The sequence below is a fragment of the Capsicum annuum genome, chromosome 4, assembly GCF_002878395.1.
Source record: "Capsicum annuum cultivar UCD-10X-F1 chromosome 4, UCD10Xv1.1, whole genome shotgun sequence".
In the NCBI taxonomy this organism is placed as follows: domain Eukaryota; kingdom Viridiplantae; phylum Streptophyta; class Magnoliopsida; order Solanales; family Solanaceae; genus Capsicum; species Capsicum annuum.
In genome coordinates, this window is record NC_061114.1 from 9012301 (window position 1) to 9034014 (window position 21714).

A 21714-nucleotide genomic window follows, 5' to 3' on the forward strand; every position below is an offset into this window, starting at 1 on the left:
AAAAATAGATGTAGGAGATTCAACGTCTGTTATATCATACATAAAAATAATTTTAATAATACATTAATATTACAAACTTTTACCATTTTAGGATGGATAAACCCTTGGTCCTACATGGCTCCGCCTCATCGAACACCTATAAAAAAAAATAAAAAAAATAATAGTAGTAGTAATAATAATAATTTAAATAGTAGTCTTTATTGGTGAGTATTCTACATCAAACACTTTCAAACTTTCTTTCCTTTATATATCTTCCAACTCCAAATTTTCATAACATCTCTCCTACCATCACAAAAAAAAAATGTTGTAGAGGTTAGAATCTCAGTTACTAATTCACAAAATTCAGTAACTTTGATTCAAATGTTTATATTTATATATATTATTTATATATTAAAAGATTCATTGACTTCAGTATATAGTTATTAGTCACTGAAGGTCATCATTACGTAAATTTGCAATTGATAAAAAAATAAAGAGAATATAAAGAGAGTTTTATAGTTTTTGTGATATTTTCAACCATGAATGAGAAGTCAAGAGTTTCAAAAGAGCTTAATGCTAAACATACAAAGGTACTTTTATGTTTTATTTTTTTTTTTGTCTTTGTTTTTGTTTTGTTTTGTTCATATGTTGTAATAAGATTACTAAGTATGTACAACAACAATAACAAAAAAAAATATTAGAATTATATATGAACTTCGGCGTTAATCTGTTGCTAAATAACTCGTAGCTAATGTTTTTTTTTTTTTTTGGATAATTTGTAGCTAATATGTACCTAAATAGGATTATAGATTGTTTTGTTCATATGTTATAAGATTACTTAACAATCTTTAACAACAAAAAAAAATTAGAATTAGTATGAACTTTGTTGTTAATCTATTGCTAAATAGCTCGTAGCTAATAGTTTTTTTTGATAATCCGTCGCTAAATAGGATTATAGATGGATTTTGTTGTGTAGTTACAGAATTTATCCGTCGCTAATTCATGAAATTTTGTATGTTGTTGTATTTTTGAGAAATTTTGAGGAAAAATAAGAGGAAAAAATGAGTTTTTAAAAATTTTTATTTTTATTTTCTGGTATTGAATTATGTTCATAATTGTTCTTATTGGCTGTTTTATTTGGAGAAACTTTTCACTTGCTTGTGTGCATATAACTTTGATCTATTGTTGTTTCTAAGGTCTATCGGAAACAACCTCTCTATGTCTGAGGTAGGGGTAAGTTGTCCGTACGCTCTACCCTCCCCGAACCTCACTTTGTGGGACTACGTTGAGCATGTCGTATTTTTTTGATAAAAAGAATGAAAAAGGAAAAGAAGTCATTCTTAGTCGAGGGTTTATCGGAAACGGCCTCTCTACCTCTGAGGTATAGGTAAGGTCTGCGTACACTGTAGCCTTTCGAAACCCCACTTATGGGACTACGCTGGATATGTTGGTGTTGGTGTTGTATTGTTATTTGACTTTGCTTGACAAGTAGGTGTTATGATATTTGGACTTATTCTTTGACAGATTACCAAAATATATGCCTATCTGTACTTCAATGAATATTGATTAATACAGATCTTATTTATTTGATATGTCTGAGGTTGGTTGAGCATAATAGACCAACTTTTCTGTCCAAAAAAATAAAATAAATTAACTATATAGATTTTTTGGTTCTTTTACCTTTTTGGATTTAGCAATTGAAAGTACTAAAAATAATCAATATGTGAATAAGTTATGTTGTTCGGACTCTCCAAAGATCGAATCCTCCAAAAATGTACTTCGACACACATCTGTCGACATTTTTGAAGAGTCAGTTGCTCCTGAGTTGTGAGCGCCTGAGCGGAGCCACCTTTTATCTGAGGGGTTCATCCTAACCGCTTTCGTCGGAAAATTATACTATATTTCCATGGTTAAAAATATTTTTTTTATGTATATATAGTTGATGTTGAACCCCCTTCGGCTAGTTCGTATGTTTACTTTTGAACCCCTACAACGAAAATCCTGGCTCCGCCACAATGTGATTCATGTTGAATTTGGAGCTATCACAAAAAAATGTTGTGTGAAATTATTATGTTGTTGCTGTAAACAGCTGTATATGTTGAGAATGTCATTGAGGATTTTGTTTACTTGTTTAACAATAGTAGTGTTAGGTGCAAATGGAAGTTCAATCATTTGTAATATTTTGCCTGTTTTCTGCTGTCCTTTTTCTTAGCACTTAGCCGTTAGTCGTACGCGTAAAGTTGTCGTTGTATGACCTATAGGTCATGGGCGTCAGAGTAGGCTACCGACATGACACCTCATTGTAATGCGGCCCTTAGCCGGACCTGTGTGAGTGGGGGATGCTTTGTGCACCGGGCTGCCGCTTTAGCTCTTAGTCCTACTTGAGTTCTGAGATTTGTTTATTGAGGCTTTAGCAAAAGCGGCCCTTAGTCCTACATGTAAAGTTGTCATTGTGTGACCTATAGGTCATGGGCATCAGAGTAGGCTACCAACATGACACCTCATTGGAATGCGGCCCTTAGCCGAACCTGTGTGAGTGGGGGATGCTTTGTGCACCGGGCTGCCGTTTTAGATCTTAGTCCTACTTGAGTTCTGAGATTTGTTTATTGAGGCAGGTGTCGAGAATGTGGTCAGAAATCTATAATAGAGTCCGACCACAATGACCTAATAGAATATCGTCATGCCTAAGAATACTAGAATCAAATGTATGGCATCGATATCAATGTAACGGTCTTTTTAACCAAATGCCGAGAGGACATGCCATACGATTAGGCCGTTAATAAATCCGGTGAACTGTGTCTGAAGTATTTCCATGGTCATACACTCTAATACAATGTGAATATTCCACCCAAAAGTTGGCTTTTAGTTCAAAGCGATCAATATGTAGAATCAGAACAAGTAATTGCTGAGATTCGCGTCATTTGGTTAGCATAAAGCCGCAAGAAGATAGGAAGAAGCGAGAAAGGAAGAAAATTTGACAGTGAGATGTGTCGATTATATGGCATCTCTTGAGAATTATAACAAGATCTAGCTTATCCGGGAATTGAACCATCGATCTGAGAGAGTACAAATTTGTAGAATCTAGTGTTGTCAAGCTATGTTACTCTTGACCCTTCCAAAAATGTTGACAGGTGCGTGTCGGATACTCCAAAAGTAGGGCATTTTTTTGGAGGATCCGACACAGGTGGGAGAGCGTTTTAGTAGAGCCCAAACAACATAGCTATCAAGTGTTCTTTCACGGTGCTGTTGCATCGGTAAAAGGTAGTCTTTTTCTAGCTACTAAAGTCGGCTAGTCCTTTGTAGACGGCATTGAGTTGGTTTGGGACCGAGGCATAGTAGTTGTTACTGTTGTTGTAACGCAGAGAAAACATCTATATAACGTATATTCAGTTTGAAGTCTTCCATTTCCCCCTTGCAGAAGCTTAAAGAGCGAATACTGTTTCTCTCGAGTTTTACTACCTCTACATGAAAACGAACTTTTCTATTGTATCCTTCTTGTAGATACTTGAGGGACTACTCAAATTGCCAGAGAATCGAGAATGCGCTGACTGCAAAGCCAGGTACATCTACGAGCATTACTATCAGTAACGTGGACTAGAAAATGACACACTCAAATGTCGTTTAGGTTGCTTTCATTGTATTGACTGTGTATTTTATGCAGAGGTCCACGATGGGCTAGTGTAAACCTCGGAATCTTTATATGCTTGCATTGTTCGGGTGTTCACAGGAGTCTTGGAGTACATATATCAAAGGTGCCGGTTTCACAGTTCTGCTTATCCCATTACGACTCTTTTTTCACGTCTGTTCATTTGCACATTGAAGTGCGATTTTAAATTTTAGACGTATTCTCATAACCTGTCGATGGAACTTATGCATTATCTGTATGCAGGTAAGATCTGCTACATTGGATACATGGCTTCCAGATCAGATTGCGTTTATTCAAAGTGAGCCAACCGTGTTTTCCTTTTCTTCGTATTATGATCATCAGTTGCTTCTTCTCGTTGAATAACCTGACTTCGTCTTGCTTTTAGCGATGGGAAATCTGAAATCGAATAGCTATTGGGAAGCCGAGTTGCCTACCAAATCCGACAGAGTTGGTATTGAAAATTTTATCCGAGCAAAGTATGACATCGTAGTTGTAACTGTTCCGTAATTATCTTTCTGTCATCGGAATGAAGCTCTAAGTTTCTTCAGCTGAACTTGGAAATGTTTCATTTCGAGATCAACTTTACTAACTACCGCGAATGTGCTAGATATGTGGAGAAGAAATGGATACCGCGAAATGGGAGTGTGAAATCTTCTCCAGGAGCCAGAGGGGAATGTAATTCGGCTAGTAAACCTGGAACCGACAGGGCTGCACCGTATGTCAAAAGGAACATGTCGTTCTCTCCCGATAGGAAATCTACTCAGCTCTCCGATGCAGATAGATTAACGCTTGCGTTGAGGAACAGATCGCCTAAGCAGGTAAATACAACTTTTAGAATCACTTTGGATTGTTATATATCTAGTATGAGTGTTCAATGTTCCGAACAGGCTGCTCCTGATCCGAAGCCGGAAGTTGTTCAGCATGCAAAACCGGTAGCCTCCGCGGAAGAAGCAAAGCGAAAAGCTAATGTAATCCGTCGCTGTCTGAATAACTGAAGTTTTCGACTTTCTTTTCATACTTTTAAGATTGATAAGGAATTTGATGTTTAGACATGGTTAATAGGTTTCACCTGATCCCCGACAAAGCGTTGTTCAGAAGGTAGAACCCTCAATCCCGCAAGTGGCAAAAGCAAAACCAGAAACCGCTATCATCAACCACGCTGCTAACGTTTCTAAAATCCATGCTGAGGCCATGAAGGAAAACGGATCTGTTTCCAAGATGCATTCCGTTGGAGGCCCCCAGCGTATGATCCGATCCACTGCTTATTCCTCGGAACATATACCTATTAAATAACTCGACTAGAATTGTTGATGTAAGATCGATGCTAGAATCTTTCACCGCTGACATTGTCTCCGAAATTGTCAGCAGCGGAACCAAAAGCAGTAATCCAACAGAATGCCAGCTCTGCCGCTATAGAAAACAAGAACAAATTTGATGCTGGAATTGAGGAACTAATTAAAGATTTTCACTGGAACACGCAGCCGGTATCAGCAAACCCCTTGAACAGTGTGAAGAATGAGGTAATGGATCTCTTCGACGAGGTGCTTCCTTTATCATTTCTAGTTATAATTGCAAAATCCATCAGTTATCGCAATCGCTATTGGCAAATCCCTTGGCTTGTTCGTGTTATTTGCTTCTTTTGTATACTGAATCCCCTTAGTGAAAATCTTGGTTCCGCCACTGACTACTGGAATAGCACTGGGCTAATACTTGACAGAATCGATCCTGCCCCTTGTAGGCATGTTTAAAGGTCAAAAAACAACCATACAATCAGTTTTACTATTCGGAGAGAAGCAGTAGACGTTGTAGCCCAGCATAATTTATTTCTTTATCCGTCTTATTCATTGTAGCCCCGCATGGAATGTCCTACTTCTGTCCATCAGCTGCAGCAAGCGTCGCCACCTCCACATCAGCCTCAACTCGTACCTACTACGGTAAAGCATTTCAGTGGTTCACAAACCGCCTACCAATCTTCAAACGGTAACCAGTTGTTTTCTCAGAACCGGGGAAGCATTGGTGGTCAGGTCCATGGGACTAAACAGGTCGGCCTATTGAATCTAACGAACTTTTCTATAAATCCTAAACCATGCCTTCTCTCTTACTGATACTGAACCTTTCATCCAGATGGGAGGCATTCAATATTTACACGCGTCTATGTCACCAGCCTATGCTGCTATGAATCCGAGGTACGTGAAGCATTATCTAAGGTTTGCAATTTACTCATACCACGCATTCTCCTCCTCGTTGAGACCATGTGTATTCTCTTCCTGTTGCATAAAGGTTATAGTTTTATCTGCGAGACAAACCTGCTGCCATTAGTAAACAACCTGGAAACCTTAACAGCCACCGTTTAAAGCCTAATCTGTACGTAAAACTGATGTTTAACCAACAGCTGAGAGACGGTGATCTTCTGAAATGGGTTAAAACAGGAAACAGCGAAAGAAAAATAACGCTCGTTAGTGAATGCTGCAACTCGTCCGTCATCAGTTGTGTAAGGATCCGCTAACTGTCCCATTACAACCAGACCAGCGATACGCAGCCAGGCTTTGAACTTTCAGCCTTGCCTAAGATCTCTCATTCAGAAAGATTTGTTGTTATCGTAGAATGTAGATCATGTTATACGAGAAGTGTTGGAGAAAGTATGGAGAACAGAATAATACTACAGGCATGTCGAGTACACTGTCCTTAAGGACATTTCGCCTACACAGTTAAGTAACATGATTGAAGGGGAGCGTCGGAGTACTGTTAAAGTTGATGCCATGTGACCAGGAGGTCACGGGTTCAAGCCTTGGAAACAGCCCCGGGCAGAAATGCAAGCTAAGGCTGCGTATGATACACCCTTGTGGTAGGGCCCTTCCCCGGACACCATGCATAGCGGTAGCTTCAGTGCACCGGGCTGCCCTTTTAGTTAAGTAAAATGATTAGGTGTATCCTCGAGGATTCAACAAACTCTTCCAGCGTAGCTTGGATCAGCCTTCGCGTTCAAATCTCATGTGTGTGAATATGGACCGTTAATATCTTGGCTCGCTATACGATAAGCTAATAACTTGTTTTCACTTTTCCGAATTTGCAGCATGTTTTCTGCAATGCCAATAGCACCAATGCATGCAACAACATCAACAGGAGCTATTAGGCCTTTGTCAAGTTTGCCAACAGTTTCTGTTGTTCCAATGCAATCACCATACCATTACGATTTCTCATCGATAACGCACGAAATGTTATCGAGACGATAAACTATATACTAGTCGATTAATCGTTATTTTTTTTTTCGATTTATTTAGAATCTGCAAATACTATTGTACATGTATAAAAAGTTACACAGAGAGTTCTCCCATTTTTTTCATTGGAGGTGTTGAGCATAAAAGGGAACTATAATACTATACTTTGTGTACAATGAATTATTGGTTGGTACATGTTATATATACTTAGAATTATTATTTTTTCGCGAGTTTCACATCTCAACTTTCAGTTGTTCTCTTTTTCAAGTTGAATTATCCCATTTCGTTGTTTATTTCTATGTTTTTTGTTGTTATATTGTTATTTGTCCTGACCCGAGGGTCTATCGGAGACAGTTTTCTACTTCATCTTAGGTAGTGGTACGGACTGTGTACACTCTAACCTTCCCCAGACCTCACTTTGTGGGAATTCACTGGGTATGTTGTTGTTGTTGTATTATCACCGTCTATGTATTAAAACACACAGTTAATCTGTTATAGAACGGACAGGAATAAGCAATACCACAATCAAAAGAAAATAAGAACCCAAAGATTTTACGTGGAAACCCTTGACAGGAAAAGCCACGGGCAGAGGAGGAGGAAATTCACTATAATGGAGAGGAGTACAAGGAGGAGACGAAAGTCTCAATGATGTATATTTAAAACCGCTAAAAACAACCCACTAGATCGCACTTATATAATACGTGCGTACAAACAAATCTCAAGCCCAAAAACATGCAGGTCTCCCTGTTTAATTTGTGAGCCCCCCGAAACAGACCTCCCAAAAAATCTCAAACATGGGCCGCAACGCGATCTTTTCAAGATCGGATCAACAAAATTCTATTCACAAACTCTAACACACACGTTAAAGTTGATTAAACCAACTATCAGTCGTTCATTATTTCCTACCTGAACTATCACCATCTACTCAATTAGGTGTGTTTTAATACAAGAAGCATTACGTTGAACTTATCTCGATAGTCAACATCGTATATGACCCCAGAGGTTGCGATGGAATGATAAGTACTCCAACATACTGCTAGCGTCAGAATTAAATCGCCTTTGATAGACAACGTTCTCACCTCAAAATTGATACCTCTCGACACGAATCTAAATTATTCAAACTCAAAACGAATAGGAACATTAGATGAAAAATCAAAAACCATCATGTATGGATTATTTGTTGGCCTAACTATTTTGGACTAATTTGTTCCCATCATTATTAAGTTATAGGAAGAATTTCTAACATTATAATAATTAACATTTGACCTATATGTATTCTTGATTGACCTAATCACTTATCTTTTCTCATCTTAATTAATTAATAAATCTTATCTAATAGAATCTCATATCTAGCTTAGATAGGTTGTGTTACTATTTCCTACAGAGCCTCGACTCAATTTTTTCATAAAATATAATAATAGTAACATTTTCAATATAATTCCACAAAGTGAATGCTGGAAAAGTAAAATATACACAAACCTTAACTCTTAACTCAAAAGTAAATAAACTGTTTCTGGTAGGCCCTCGACTCAATTTTCCCACAAAATACAAATACAAATTATTTGAAACAAAGATAATGTTTATTTTGCATGTTTATCATGACTCAAAAAACTTTTTTTCCCTTTATAATCAAACTAATGTCAAATATTTGATACCAAGGTGTAATAATACTATCTCAAATTTTTTTTTAATCAATGTATAAAAAAGGAAAATTTTTTATTTAACCTCGTGACCTTCAGATAACATGACAACAACTTTATCAATTACCCAAAGCTCCCATTCATGACTTAATATTCTCTATATTTTCCATGTTTATTGTATGACTCAAAAAACTTTTTATATATATATAAACTTTATATTCAATCAAATTAAGTCAAAATTATTACCAAACGATGTGGTGCAATGGATGGTGTTGTTCCTCTCTTAATCAGAGTTCTCGAATCCGAGCCCTGGGTATGAAAAAATCTTTGGTAGGGAGCGCTTCCCCCCCGAATGGGGTCCTATGCGATGCGAATCTAAATTAGTCGGACTCCACTGCGGATATCGAATACCGAATAAAAACAAAAAAAAAAATTAAAGTCAAAATTTTGGTACCAAGGTGGTAATAATACATTGCTCAAAATTTGTTTGACCAATGGCTTAATGTACACAAAAGGCAAAATGTCGGCAAGGGAGGCAGCCAATCACAATCGTATACATATTTTGACATGCCTAAGAGATAATAAGATTAAAAAATATTTTGATACGATTTATAAATTTTTAATTTAAAGTCAATAATAATAATATATTCAGTATAATTTCATAAAATAAGAAGTGAAAAAGGTTTAATGGATGCAGACCTCAAAAGTAGAAAGATCATTTTTAATAGATCCTCCGCATAAAAAAAAATCAAAATAATCTAGAAAAATGAGTACCAGAAATAAAAAAAACATCAGATGGTAACAAAACAAAATAGTAACTATGATAAAATAAGATGACAAACTTCAAAAGTATTTTATTTTCCCAGACTCTACGCTACATTCATATATCAAGTTAAAATCAGATAAATAAATTGAAACGAATAGATAGAATTAGGGGCAGAACTGTCCTTAGGTTAGGGATTCATCCGAACGACCTTCGACGAAACATTAATACTCCCTCCGTTCCATTTTATGTGTCGGCATTTGACCGGGTACAGAGTTTAAGAAATAAGGGAAGACTTGGTAAAGTTTACCAAATTATTCTTTATCAAAAAATGTGTCAATATCTTTTTTTTTAATTAAGTGGGACCAATAAGGATAAATGGGTAATTTTGCTTTTAAAAAGTTACCAAATAAGGAAAGACAACACTTATTTTGGGACGGATTAAAAAGGAAATGATGACACATAATTTGGGACGGAAGAAGTATTATTTATATATAGTTTAAATTATTTTTCACGTATATATGATAAATGTTGAACCTCATTCGATTAATTTATATGTTTACTTCTGAACTCCCATAATAAAAATTCTGACTCAAATAGAATGGTAGTTATCATTAATCAACAATCATAATTATTACTACCAAGAAAAATACAAGAAAAGAAACCAACCATTTGCTTACACCCCACGCCACCCCCACCCCCACCCCCCACCCCACCATCTTTACTCATATACTTCTCTCTAATCTCTTCATTTCTCACACATAAACAACAACCATTTTCACCTAAAAAAAAATCACACCTTACAAAGCTTGCAATTCCCATATTTATATATCTAAATCGAGTTAAATATTCTTAAGGACAGCGTCACACCATGTCTCAAGTTAAAGAGTCTCCGCAATTTTTCAACAACTTTCTACTCTAAATTCTCACACATAACAACCATTTGCATCTACCAGAATCACACCACACCTACAAAGCTTACAATTCTCATGTATATACACTTGAACTGTCTGAAATATCCTTAAGAACAGTATCACAGACACAACTCAAGCTAGAGAGTTTTCGTGAATTACGAATATTTTTCAACAACTTTTTACTCTAAATTCTCACACACATAACAACAACCATTCTCACTTACAAAAATCACACCTACAAAAGCTTGCAATTTCTCAAATAAATCGAAGAAAATAAAATTATCCATCGATGAAAGTTATATTACTTTCAATCGTAACGATTTCTTTAGTCATTGCAATTAAATCATCCTCTATTAATCCATCGATATTACACGAATTTTCTATTATATGGTCTGGTTTAATTTCATGGCTTAAACCTCCGTACCTTTACATTTTACTTAACAGTATTATCATTATCATAGTTGCTACTTCGCAATCGCCACATACTAAGGTACAATATTCTGATGATGATCGATCACGACCGTTGATTTCTGCTGAATCGAAGATGTGTGAGCATGTGACTGAACCAGTAGCTGAACCGGAGATGTTTGATGTTGTGAATGAACAACATTCTGACAATCAATCGCTTTCTGCTGAATCAAAGATGTGTGAGCATGTGACTGAATCGGTATTTGAGCCGGAGATGTTTGATGTTGTGAATGAACAACATTCTGACAATCAATCGCTTTCTGCTGAATCAAAGATGTGTGAGCATGTGACTGAATCGGTATTTGAACCGGAGATGTTTGATGTTGTGAATGAACATTATTCTGACAATCCATCAGTTTCTGCTGAATCAAAGATGTGTGAGCATGTGACTGAAGCGGTAGAAGCTAAGTTTGTCATTTCAACATTGCCAGAAGCTGAAAGGGAGCTTCTTGAACAGTTAGTGATTGAGAAACCATTGGTTTCTTCAAGGTTCAGTCAGCGGAAAACGCTGACGAGGTCCAGTCCCCAAGGTATGAAATTGACGCTGAATTTTGTTTAAATTAAATTAATAATTATAAGAAGTGTCTTTTTAATTAAAAAAAAATGTATTTTAGTAAAATAATGTGTCCTTTTAATTTGTGTCTTTTCACTGAAAAGGTTTGAATTTTCACCTATTCTATTTAAATTTAACCTTCTCCTATTTCTATAGTAACTTTTACAAAAAAAATTACAGTCTGCTCTTCACTATTTGCTTAGTGCAGAATTTTATAGATTTGTCATATCTACTAAAACTATTTAATCAATGTTCGTTGTTCATATTATCAAACCTTCATCTTTATCTTCTTCATATATATTTTACAAAGTCTTTTATTCTCCAAAAAATCAAGTTCTTGATTTCTTATTTTTTAAAAAACTCTCTTCATTATTTGTTTAGTGTAGAATTTTATAAGCTTGTCCTTTTCCACTAAAACTATTTGCATACAATCCCCTTAACAATCTCGCAAAAGAGAGGAAACAAAAATAGTTTTTAGAAAAGCATTTCGCACGCGTTTCAAGCCTCCAATTTTGTGTTCGTTGTTCATATTGTCAAGTCTTCATCTTTATTTTTTTCTTTATATATATTTTGTATTCATGCAACATATTTTCCAACAATTAAATAAATATATGATAAAATGTTTCTATGCATAATGCTTTAACATCATTATAGAAGTCATAAAGCCTTGGATATAGTCTAACTAAACATGATGTGTATAGTTAGAAGAGATAAAATGTTTTCTTTAATTAATTTATTTTTTAAAAAAATTGAGTTGAAAATATATCTAATAAAATTATATTATCATGTGTTTAGATATTCATATGTTTGTCGAATTTAAAGATTATTGATGTATTCTGCCTTTCGATCTTCTTTTTAAGGCTAATATCATAAATAACTAAACTATTCAGGGGCGAAATCGTTGCGGGTAGCAAGAGTAAAAAGACAAGAAACATTAGAGACCACGTGGAAGAAGATAACGGAGGGTCGCCACGTGCCGCTCACGAGACACTTCAACAAGACGGATACGTGGCGACATCAGAACCGGGGAAGTGAATCCCCGGTTCAAAACACAAAAAGAACAACACTTGAACCGTCACCGAGTCAGGATGAGCTGAACCGGCGGGTTGAAGCATTTATAAAAAAATTTAATGAAGAAATGAAATTACAAAGAGAACAATCATTACAAAAGTATATGGAAATGATTAATCGTGGGGTTTAAATTTATTTTAGTAGTTTATACTATTTTTTTTTTTTAAAAAAAAACATAAATTTTGATAGTTTAAAGTTTAATTATAGAAAATTTTGATATTTTGCATAATTACTGAAATTTCGATTTTGAATTTGTTGAGATGTATAATTAGCTCACAATACATCTAATGAAGATACATTTTTTTCTTTGTAAAGATACATAATTAACTTTCGATACATTTTTTTTAATTTTATGTCTGTCGAAATACATAAAACATCCAACGAAGATACATTTTTTTCTTTGTAAAGATATATAATTAGCTCCTGCTATTTTTTTTTTTTTTTGAATCTATCGAGATATATAATTTATTGATATTTTTGTAGTTTGTAGGGGGTGAAATTTGTATAAATATGATAAGTTAAAGGTATATGTTTATATTGTTTTTTTTCTTTCAACAAAATGAAAGAATTAGTGTTTTTTTTAGAAGTACAAATTGTTCCTTTATTATTGTTTAAATTTGGGAGAATTGAAAAAAGGGATATTATACTATAGAATTGACTTATTTTAGGTACTTTTAAGCTAAAATATATTTAAGCTCTTTTGTTAGTATTTTTTATCATAAATTGTGTACACTTCGCTTTGGGAGAATATACTAGATATGTTGTTGTTTGTAAGTATTTAGGTAAATTAAAAAGTGTTTTAAAACCAAAATAATAAAAACAAATCAAAAGTCATAAGCTATAAGCACAACCAAACAGGTTCTAAAAAGGCATTTTAATATCCGTATTAAATTAGAATCAGACAGATAAATTAAAACAAAAGAAATATATGTTTCAAAAATATTTAGCACATTAAAAACCTTGTTTCTTTTTCCTCCACACAATTAGATCATTTTCAATATAAACCTAACCCAAATAATTTATCAGTCAATAATTTGTGTGGTGAGTATAAAAATGAGAGGCCATGGTGTAGGGCCCGGCCCAACCCGACTTGGAGATGTACGCATACCTTAACCCCTACCTTGATATTAGCGAAATTATTTTCAACATACCTTGGCTCAAGGATACGCATACATAAACCAATTCACAAAAATGGGAGGCCATGGTGTAGAACCCGATCCGACCCTACCCAATCCGACTTGGAGATATACGCAGACCTTAACCCCTACCTTGAGAAACAGAGAGATTGTTTTCGATAGACCCCGGCTCAAGGATATGCATACATAAACCAATTCACAAACTTGGAGAAAAGTTGTTTCCAAATTCTTTATTCTTTCTTTTATTTACCCTTTTTATATCATAGTATATACATTACTTTTTTATCACAAGAACTAACTATAAAGTTTCTCTTTCAAAAAACAAAACAGCCAATTTTTTTTTTTTTTTTTTAAGAAATAGTACTAGGAGAAAATACAGTAGCCAACCCTTGATCTACTTTTATATAAATCTTGTCATATGTCATCAATGTCTTGTAATTTGATTTGTATGTTCCTTTACCACTTGCAAGAACTTCACCATCTACATCTATAATCCCTTCTTTTGATCGATCATCTACTCGTGCGCCCGGCTCCAGAACAAACGCTTTAACCTGTTATTATTTACAATAACATATCTAGTAAAATCTCACGAGTCGAGTCTAGGGGGGGGGGGGGTGCGCTGACCTTACCCCTGCCTTTGTAGGGCAGAGAGGTTGGTTCTGATAGGATGCGACTCAAGAGAATCGTTTTTTTTTTTTCAAATATCATTTAGACAAACAACAAAAAGCAAGAACAAAGAATGTCCATTACAAATAGTTATGACATCGGACCAAAAGTTAAAAAAAAAGGGCAGCCGGGTGTACTAAAGCTCCCGCCATGCGTAGGGTTCAGGGAAAGGCCTCACCACAAGGGTGTGTTGTGCAAAGCCTTACCTTGCATTTCTGTCAGAGGCTATTTTCAAGGATTGAACCCATGACCTCCTAATTGCATGACAGCAACTTTGTCGGTTACTCCAAGGCTCAGATCGGACCAAAAGTCCGCTCTCTTGATAGTCTTCAACTTTTAGAAGAAATGATCACACGATTTAACAAGTTTTTACGGAACAACGCTTCTAGGAGTGTAGGGGATCCTTAGATATAGAAATTTTATGCTAGCCACTAGAAGGTTTGCTTGCAAAGCTAGACAGAAAACAACACAGATAAATTTCAGATCGAGAGCTAGACAAGTCTTGCTAGGCAAAGACGGGTTAGAATGGATAGCTTACGGGTGGGATTGCCGAGTTAGATCACTATTGAAACAGTAACTTTACCTTGAAGTACAAGACATGTGGTGATTTCACATGGCCGCCTTTGTTTAACTCGGTCATCAACGATAGCAATGTTAACTTCGGACACTCCTTTATCAACACCAAGTCCAAGTAACCATCTGAAAACTGCAAAAGCGCCGAGTTATAATGCCCGTATTGAAAGTTAAGATAGTTGCAGCTTAGTGCTTCCGAAGAAAGACCATTCTATCGAGTATGCTTCCAAGGCAGCAGAGACAGAAACAGTAAAATCGAGGTACGGGCATTTTGGTACATTTTACATATCTTTAGTAAAAACTAAATGATTCGAAAGTCTTACTATTTTCTTAAACTTAATGCCGTGTCAAAACGAGACAAACAAATTGAAACAAAAACCAACCTTGGCGTCAGGAGCTGCGAGAGCATCTTGACCTCCCCAGGGTACGTTATGAAGCCAAACTGATACGAAAGGCCCCTCAATCTTACGGTTGAATTCCTTCATATGCAAAGCAGGACCACGATATCCCTTGTGCTGAACGAAATTCGATTTAACTTCACTAATGGTTTCACCTTCCGGTTCAGCTGGTTCTCCGAAAGTTTCATAACCTGGTGCAGCCACAAATTTTATACAGCCGTTGTACCTCCTAAGCCGGAATATTCGTTGCATTGCCTGGCCAAATAGCATCGAACTAGAGGTTAACGAGTATAATGATGATGCTTTAAAGGTAACCATGTACTCAAAGTACCCGGTATTACTGCCATAAAGGAAGGAGATAGTAAAACGTACATAAAAATCTATTCGAGCACTACCCATCCATCTATACTTCTCAGACTCGATATCAATATCAGCTATTAGACCTGGAAAACAAATACTTAATTATAGGACAAAACACAAATCAGTGCAAGTGAAACCACACGAAAGAATGGAAGACGCAATACCCCACGCGAGCATCAGCACACTGAAAAACCGGCTCTGCCCCTGTGAAATAGTAGCTACATCTAGTGATTGCTTGTGGCCTGCAAGAAACCACCACGCGTGCAAAGAAAGCTTCTTAGCCTTATTTGAGAAAAAAAAGTAATCGAAACTTCACCATGAAGAAACCACGGTCTTTTTTTTCTTCCAAAAAATCCTAGTATTCTCCACCTCTAATAATAGCAAGCGTTGCATTGGACGCAGTACAAGATAGACCGACAGCATCTAGAAGAGACTTCGCCATGCCATTTCCGGTACCTGTATTAACATATATGGCACGCGATTACAAAGACAGTTAGAGGTTCCTATGTACCAAGATTTTCCTAAAAGTTAGTAACCAACGAGCACGCATATATCAGATGGTAAAATATCAACCAATATCCAATGTCTATCCTATACGTACAGCCGTACAGGTGATAGAAATGTGTAGCAGCAGGTCGTACATTTCACTACTTGTCTGCAAATTTTATGTGAGTACTGGTAACAAACCAAATCACTCGATATCAAGAAGCTAAACAACAACAACAACAGGCCCAGTGTATTCCCACAAAGTGAGGTCTAGGGAGGGTAAGATGTACGCAGTCCATACCACAACATCCGAAGAAGTAGAGATATCAAGAAGCTAAACAAAATATGCAAAACCAGCGTAGTGCTTATCAAAAAGAAAACAGCGTAAAGGAAAGGAGACAAACCTGCAGGTACTACTCCGAGAGGCATCTTTATTGCAGATTCCCAATCCTCCCTTTCAAGTAGTCCGTTAACTACCTACTAAACGTTGAAAAAAGAGAAAGCGTAACAGTGAGGGATCATCACTGGTATGTTTATACATGCATTCACGACAGAAAATTAAGGTTCGAGCTTTCTGATGTTTCTATCATTTGAACTCATGCCATAGATGTTAAGTTGGCACACATGTTAGAGCGCATAACGCCAATCCACAAACAAGTAAAGTCATTCCTTCGTCAAGTATACAATGAAAGACGCTCTTGAGCATAATTGTTCAAATATGACCGTACAAACGCCAAATAACAAATAGGACTGACAAATCAATAAGGGAATAATAAATAAAAATAGGCAACAAAAGCTTACCTCAACCAAAATTCCATCCCCGCTGACACAAACAACTCCATCATATCTCATAATATCCAACGATGTAGCAACTTCCTTCGCGTGAAACTGATATTTAGTTTCTGCGAATCAAAATTAAGAATAAGAACCATGACTAACGACTGAAAAATCATATAACAAACAATAACTAGAAGCGGATAGCAAGAAAAATCGTCCCTATTAACCTTGCACTGTATAGTCAATATTTGCATCGTCAAGTAATGGCTTTACACTGTCAACAAAAATCTTTGACGCAGATTTCTTTCCGCCATAAGGATTCACAAACACAAAAAGTCTCTTTGGCCGACCTGAAATTCCATGAAGTTACGAATCCATAGTCAATATTTGCATCGTCAAGTAATGCTTTTATTATTGTCGAAAGCTACTGAAACGATCACTTTAAACTAGAATCGGCATGAAGCATGCCTGAAATGGCTTCTTTCTTCTGAGATAAAGCAACTTAGCTAAAGAGATTGCGGTAGAATATGCTTTACAACCTCTCTTTTCAAACATTAATTACGTAATATTTGCTTGTGTGATATCGGGTGCATACAGGATCCTCCAAATGTAGTGCATTTTTGGAGGATCCCACAAGGTGCGGCAAGATTTTTGGAGAGTTCGAGCAACATAAGCCTTTGTCTTATATACACTGACAATCCAAAAAGCCATAATTCTTTGAGCCTGTTTGGATAGGATTAAAAATCTTCTTTTTAACTTTTTAAGGTGTTTGGTAAAACTAAAAAGTGCTTAAAAAAAAGTTAAAAACTGATTAAAAAAATCAAAAAGTAAGAAGCTGGTACCCCAGCTTTTTGTTTTTTAGATTAAAATTCTTTTAGGTTTGACCAAAATATTTACCTTTTTATCCCTTGTAATTTCCTCTCATTCCAACAATATCCTAAACTTATAATCCTTAAATATATAATTTTTTTACTTTGCTGCTTCGCTTCATCTCTTTCTTTCAATTTCCTCTTCATCTTTCTTCTTTGTTTTTATCGAATCCATCATTAATCGGAGGTTTGTTCAAAAAATTTATTTTAAAAATTAAAAATTATAAATAATTCACCTTATTTACGGTGTTAACAACTTTAAGGACATTTAAGTGATTTTAACAACAAAAAAACGTTTAACATCACTTGTTTACCAAAACGCATCAACAACTTTTTTTCAGTTTCAGCACTTCTATCCAAACACTTATCTGCTTAATTTATAAAACTTATTTTAAACTTTTAATCACTTAAGCTGAAAAACTATTTTTTTAATCTTATATAAACGGGCTCTTTGTCTTGGACGGAAAATTATACTATGTAGCTAGGTTTACTACTCCTCAACATTTCGTCACTCCTTACTAAAAATCTTGACTTCGCCACTACTTGTGACCGAACTTGTAGCTTGTTTCAGTTAAATGCGTTCGCAGTTCAATATTTATACAACTACAAGTTCTAAGCAAAAGTTATTGAGTTCATCTAAACCCGTACCAACTCAATAAAGCTGGTCCTTTCTGGTGCCATATTAAGTTGCAACTACTCAACACTAAATAGAACACCATTGTCAGAGCACCAAGGGTGTGGTCCACCATTTAATAAAGTGATGGAGTCAGGATTTTAACTTTATGAGTTCAAAATTTTAATGATAATTTCAAGTAATAATAACCTAAATTGCATAGACTTTTCACATTCGATGTTGCACTTGTGTCAGATTCTCCAAAAATACACTACTTTTGGAGAATCCGACACGCACCTGCTGACATTTTTGAAGAGTCCGAGCAACATAGATAATAACTGTGTCCTAAATCTAATACCCCTCTGTCCAATAATACTTATCCATTATACTAAAAACAGACGCCCAACAATACTTGTCCAATTTGAAAAATCAATGGATAATTTACCCTTTTCTGACCACTTTACCCTTGTTATTAAATATGATTCATCACTCAATGCATTTCCCAAAGCATTACATTTATTATATTCAAAGGGTGATACAGTAAAATTACTCAATTAATTGTTGTTTCTTAACCTGTGTGTCAAATCAATGGAGGTCAAATATTGTTGGACAGATGGGATATTTATAATAAATTTCTTAACACAAATATATTATTTCAGCAAAAGTTACTAGGTTGATCGGGGCTTCTAGCTATGCCCCTAAATGAACTAGGATGAGAAGCACAAGGTTTCAAGTTCAAAATCAAGCAAAGGAAAAAAAAATAAAAATACTATGTACTCCCTCTGTTTACTTTTACTTGTAATATTTCTCTCCACAAAGTAATTTGACTAATCTTCAAAACTAAACTAGATAAAATTAATTTAATATTTTAAATTAATTATATAGTTCCCGAACATCTAAATTTATAATTTAAGATATTAAATTGATCTACTTCAATTTAGTTTCGAAATTTAGTCAAATTAATTTTCATAAAGCAAAACGTGATAAGTAAAGATAAGATAAACGGAGAGAGTACATCTTTAATTTTTTTGGTCAAAAAGCCAAAATCAAGCAAAAGTGAACCAAAGAAGAATTTATCATCTGTCATGTCAAAACCTTGGTTACACATAATTATCAAGTTTGAGGTATGTACAAGTTGAATCGAACCGTATTATAAAAGAAAATTCAAAAAAACACAAAGAAGACTAATCTATCATAATTTAATTTCTTATCATTTGTCATGTCAAAGCCTTGGTATACATAATTACCAAATTTGAAGTACGCACTAGCTGAATCGAACACAATTATAAAACAAAACAAAAATCGAACCACAATTATAAAACAAAACAAAAAAAATGAATGATAGTCTTCATTATTTTTAAGGAACTCAATTCACGCGCTTAACAAAAGCGAGAAACATTTTTTTTTTCTGCCACATCATCATTTTGTATTCTACATATACCCACTCTTAATAATTAATTAAAGTGTTTAATACGTATCAATTTTAGTTGAGGTTCTAAGTAAATTATTCAAACGAAGGTTTGTCCATCACTTAAAGCATTTTCAAACGTATCCAAAACTTTATTATAAAACGAAACAAAAAGATGGATGATCATCATCATGATATTTTTTCTTCAGAAAATGCTATAATTAAGAGTTTGACAATCTTAGTGTCTACATGACTCATACGTGTGTCTGCATAGACTTTTAGTGTGTTAATTCACTTATGTACCACATTAACATAGGCGGAGCCAAACTGAAAAATATACTATTTATACATGATTAAAATTATTTTTTATGTGGTTATAGTTGGTGTTGAACCATTCAACTTTTACTTGAAATCCTGGCTCCGCCTCTAGCCACGTATATGCTAAACAGGGCACTAAAATTATCAAAAATATAGTTTTAATTAGTCCAGATAATAGACCTAAAGTTCAAATGTGTTCAGTAATTTCGTCTACAGTTCAGGATGAAACGGAACATTTTTTTCATTTTTTCTTTCAAAAAGTATCCAACACTTACCAAGCGAATCAATGAACTCTTCAAGCTTGTTACTCCAAATTCTCGCAGAATTTTCATCGACCATCTCAAAACTATAGCTCTTCCTCATCGTACCTCCAGTACTATACCGGCGGCAGCAGCAGCAGCCGAATTCGTCTTCACATTTATTCTCTTTAACCGCCCTAATTTTAATCGTAAAGCCTTCGATAGAAATTCCGAGTACATGTTTATCAATCGACAAGCAATTTCCCGGCCACCGGAGTTTGCCGTCAACAGCCGTGAAAGTCACCGGAGTTTCAACTCCGTTAACCTTAATATTATCGGAGAGAATGATCGGAGTAGTTGGAGTGGGCTTCATAGAATTATGTTTTTAGTTAATTAGTAGTATCACTTTATATAATATATAGTAAGTAGGTAAAATTCTTAGAAATGTCAATAAATTTGAATATTTGTTGTATCTATTTTGGTAATTTTCTTACTCCCTCCAAATGGACTAGTTTGATTAGACACATAATTTAAGAAAATTATTAATATAATTACTTTATTATATTATTTTTATTAATTAATGTGTTAGAGTATTATGTCTTAAAAATAGAAATAAATAAAAAAAGAATTAAAATAAATAAATAAAAATGAACGTATTTAGAATGGATAAGGAAAACGCACTAATAAAATGTCTTGATATAATTACTTTATTATATTATTTCTATTAATTAATGTATTAGCGTATTCCGCCTTGAAAATAGAAACCAAAAAAAAAAAAAAAATGAACGAAAAAAAGTATTTAGAATGAATAAGGAAAACACCAAAGAATATGGGGTTTAAGTGTTTAACCATTTAAGTTTTGTACATTAATAGTACTATTACGTAAACTTTATTTGTTATTATTACTTACCTAATTATTTATGTAAAAATCAAAAAAATTAAATAAAATAAATTTATCTAATAATATAAAATATTTTATACACGAAAAATACAAACGACCGAGTTTTAGAGGAAGGTGGTTGTTGGATTGCACGCAAGAGTTTGTTGTTTACTTGAAGTTGTGCTCTTTCCCTTGTTTGGATAGAATCATGGCCTATTGTAGTATATGGTAGGTAGCTACTTTGTTTTTTTTATTTTCACTCTGTATTCGATATCCGCATTGAAACTTCGATTAATTTGGATCGTGCATTGCAAAATTCATTCTGAGATAACGCTTCCAACAGAATTCTCTCCATGCTCAGAGCTCGAACTCGAGACTTCTGTTTAAGGGTAGAGTGATGGTAGGTAGCTATATTACATAGAAGTTACGCCTAGTGTCTAAAAGCGGTTGGTTTTGATCATTTTATCTCTTAAATATTTGATAAAATCAATATGTAGTTTGGAATTTTTGTGTCTGTAAATATGAAGAATAGTTTGAATTTCTGTTTTATGTGCAGCATATTTAATTTCTAACGTTTGCTTATAAGATGAAATTTTTTATCAATTATGTGAATTCATTGTCTTGAAATGTATGAATATTTATCCTGTGAATAATAGTGATTGATCTTGAATTTTTGTCTTCTAAATGTCTAGTCTCGAAGTTTGTCTTTCAAAATGTGTAGTTCAGAATTTATGTTTCT

General features: G+C 34.7%; 3 protein-coding genes across 7 annotated transcripts; 2 read left to right on the top strand and 1 right to left on the bottom strand.

Moving 5' to 3' along the window:
- Positions 1-219: 219 nt before the first annotated feature.
- LOC107868328 (ADP-ribosylation factor GTPase-activating protein AGD5) lies at positions 220-7076 on the top strand. Of its 2 annotated transcripts, none has more exons than XM_016714995.2 (12): positions 220-569; positions 3481-3539; positions 3641-3731; positions 3869-3923; positions 4011-4101; positions 4233-4443; positions 4513-4593; positions 4688-4868; positions 4994-5145; positions 5476-5667; positions 5750-5811; positions 6699-7076. In XM_016714995.2, the coding sequence occupies exons 1-12, from the start codon at positions 519-521 to the stop codon at positions 6856-6858; spliced, it is 1386 nt and encodes a 461-aa protein (XP_016570481.2). In that variant the 5' UTR covers positions 220-518; the 3' UTR covers positions 6859-7076. The 2 variants fall into 2 exon arrangements, with proteins under 2 accessions (XP_016570481.2, XP_016570480.2); XM_016714994.2 differs by having other exon boundaries at positions 222-569; positions 4991-5145.
- Positions 7077-10005: 2929 nt separating this feature from the next.
- Positions 10006-12411, top strand: LOC107869856. Its single transcript, XM_047410657.1, has 2 exons — positions 10006-11158; positions 12072-12411. The coding sequence occupies exons 1-2, from the start codon at positions 10450-10452 to the stop codon at positions 12380-12382; spliced, it is 1020 nt and encodes a 339-aa protein (XP_047266613.1). The 5' UTR covers positions 10006-10449; the 3' UTR covers positions 12383-12411.
- A 1181-nt stretch (positions 12412-13592) lies between these two features.
- On the bottom strand, positions 13593-20591 carry LOC107868327 (sphingosine kinase 2). 4 transcript variants are annotated; one of them, XR_007054394.1, is made up of 10 exons: positions 20132-20497; positions 16876-16998; positions 16673-16773; positions 16276-16348; positions 15755-15841; positions 15550-15627; positions 15398-15468; positions 15011-15280; positions 14638-14753; positions 13593-13939 (listed from the first exon to the last, which is right to left on the bottom strand). XR_007054394.1 is itself a non-coding variant. In XM_016714992.2 (10 exons), the coding sequence occupies exons 1-10, from the start codon at positions 20466-20468 to the stop codon at positions 13739-13741; spliced, it is 1464 nt and encodes a 487-aa protein (XP_016570478.1). In that variant the 5' UTR covers positions 20469-20591; the 3' UTR covers positions 13593-13738. The 4 variants fall into 4 exon arrangements, 3 of the variants coding, with proteins under 3 accessions (XP_016570478.1, XP_016570479.1, XP_047266614.1); XM_016714992.2 differs by having other exon boundaries at positions 14638-14760; positions 20132-20591; XM_016714993.2 differs by having other exon boundaries at positions 14638-14760; positions 16276-16351; positions 20132-20431.
- Positions 20592-21714: the final 1123 nt, after the last annotated feature.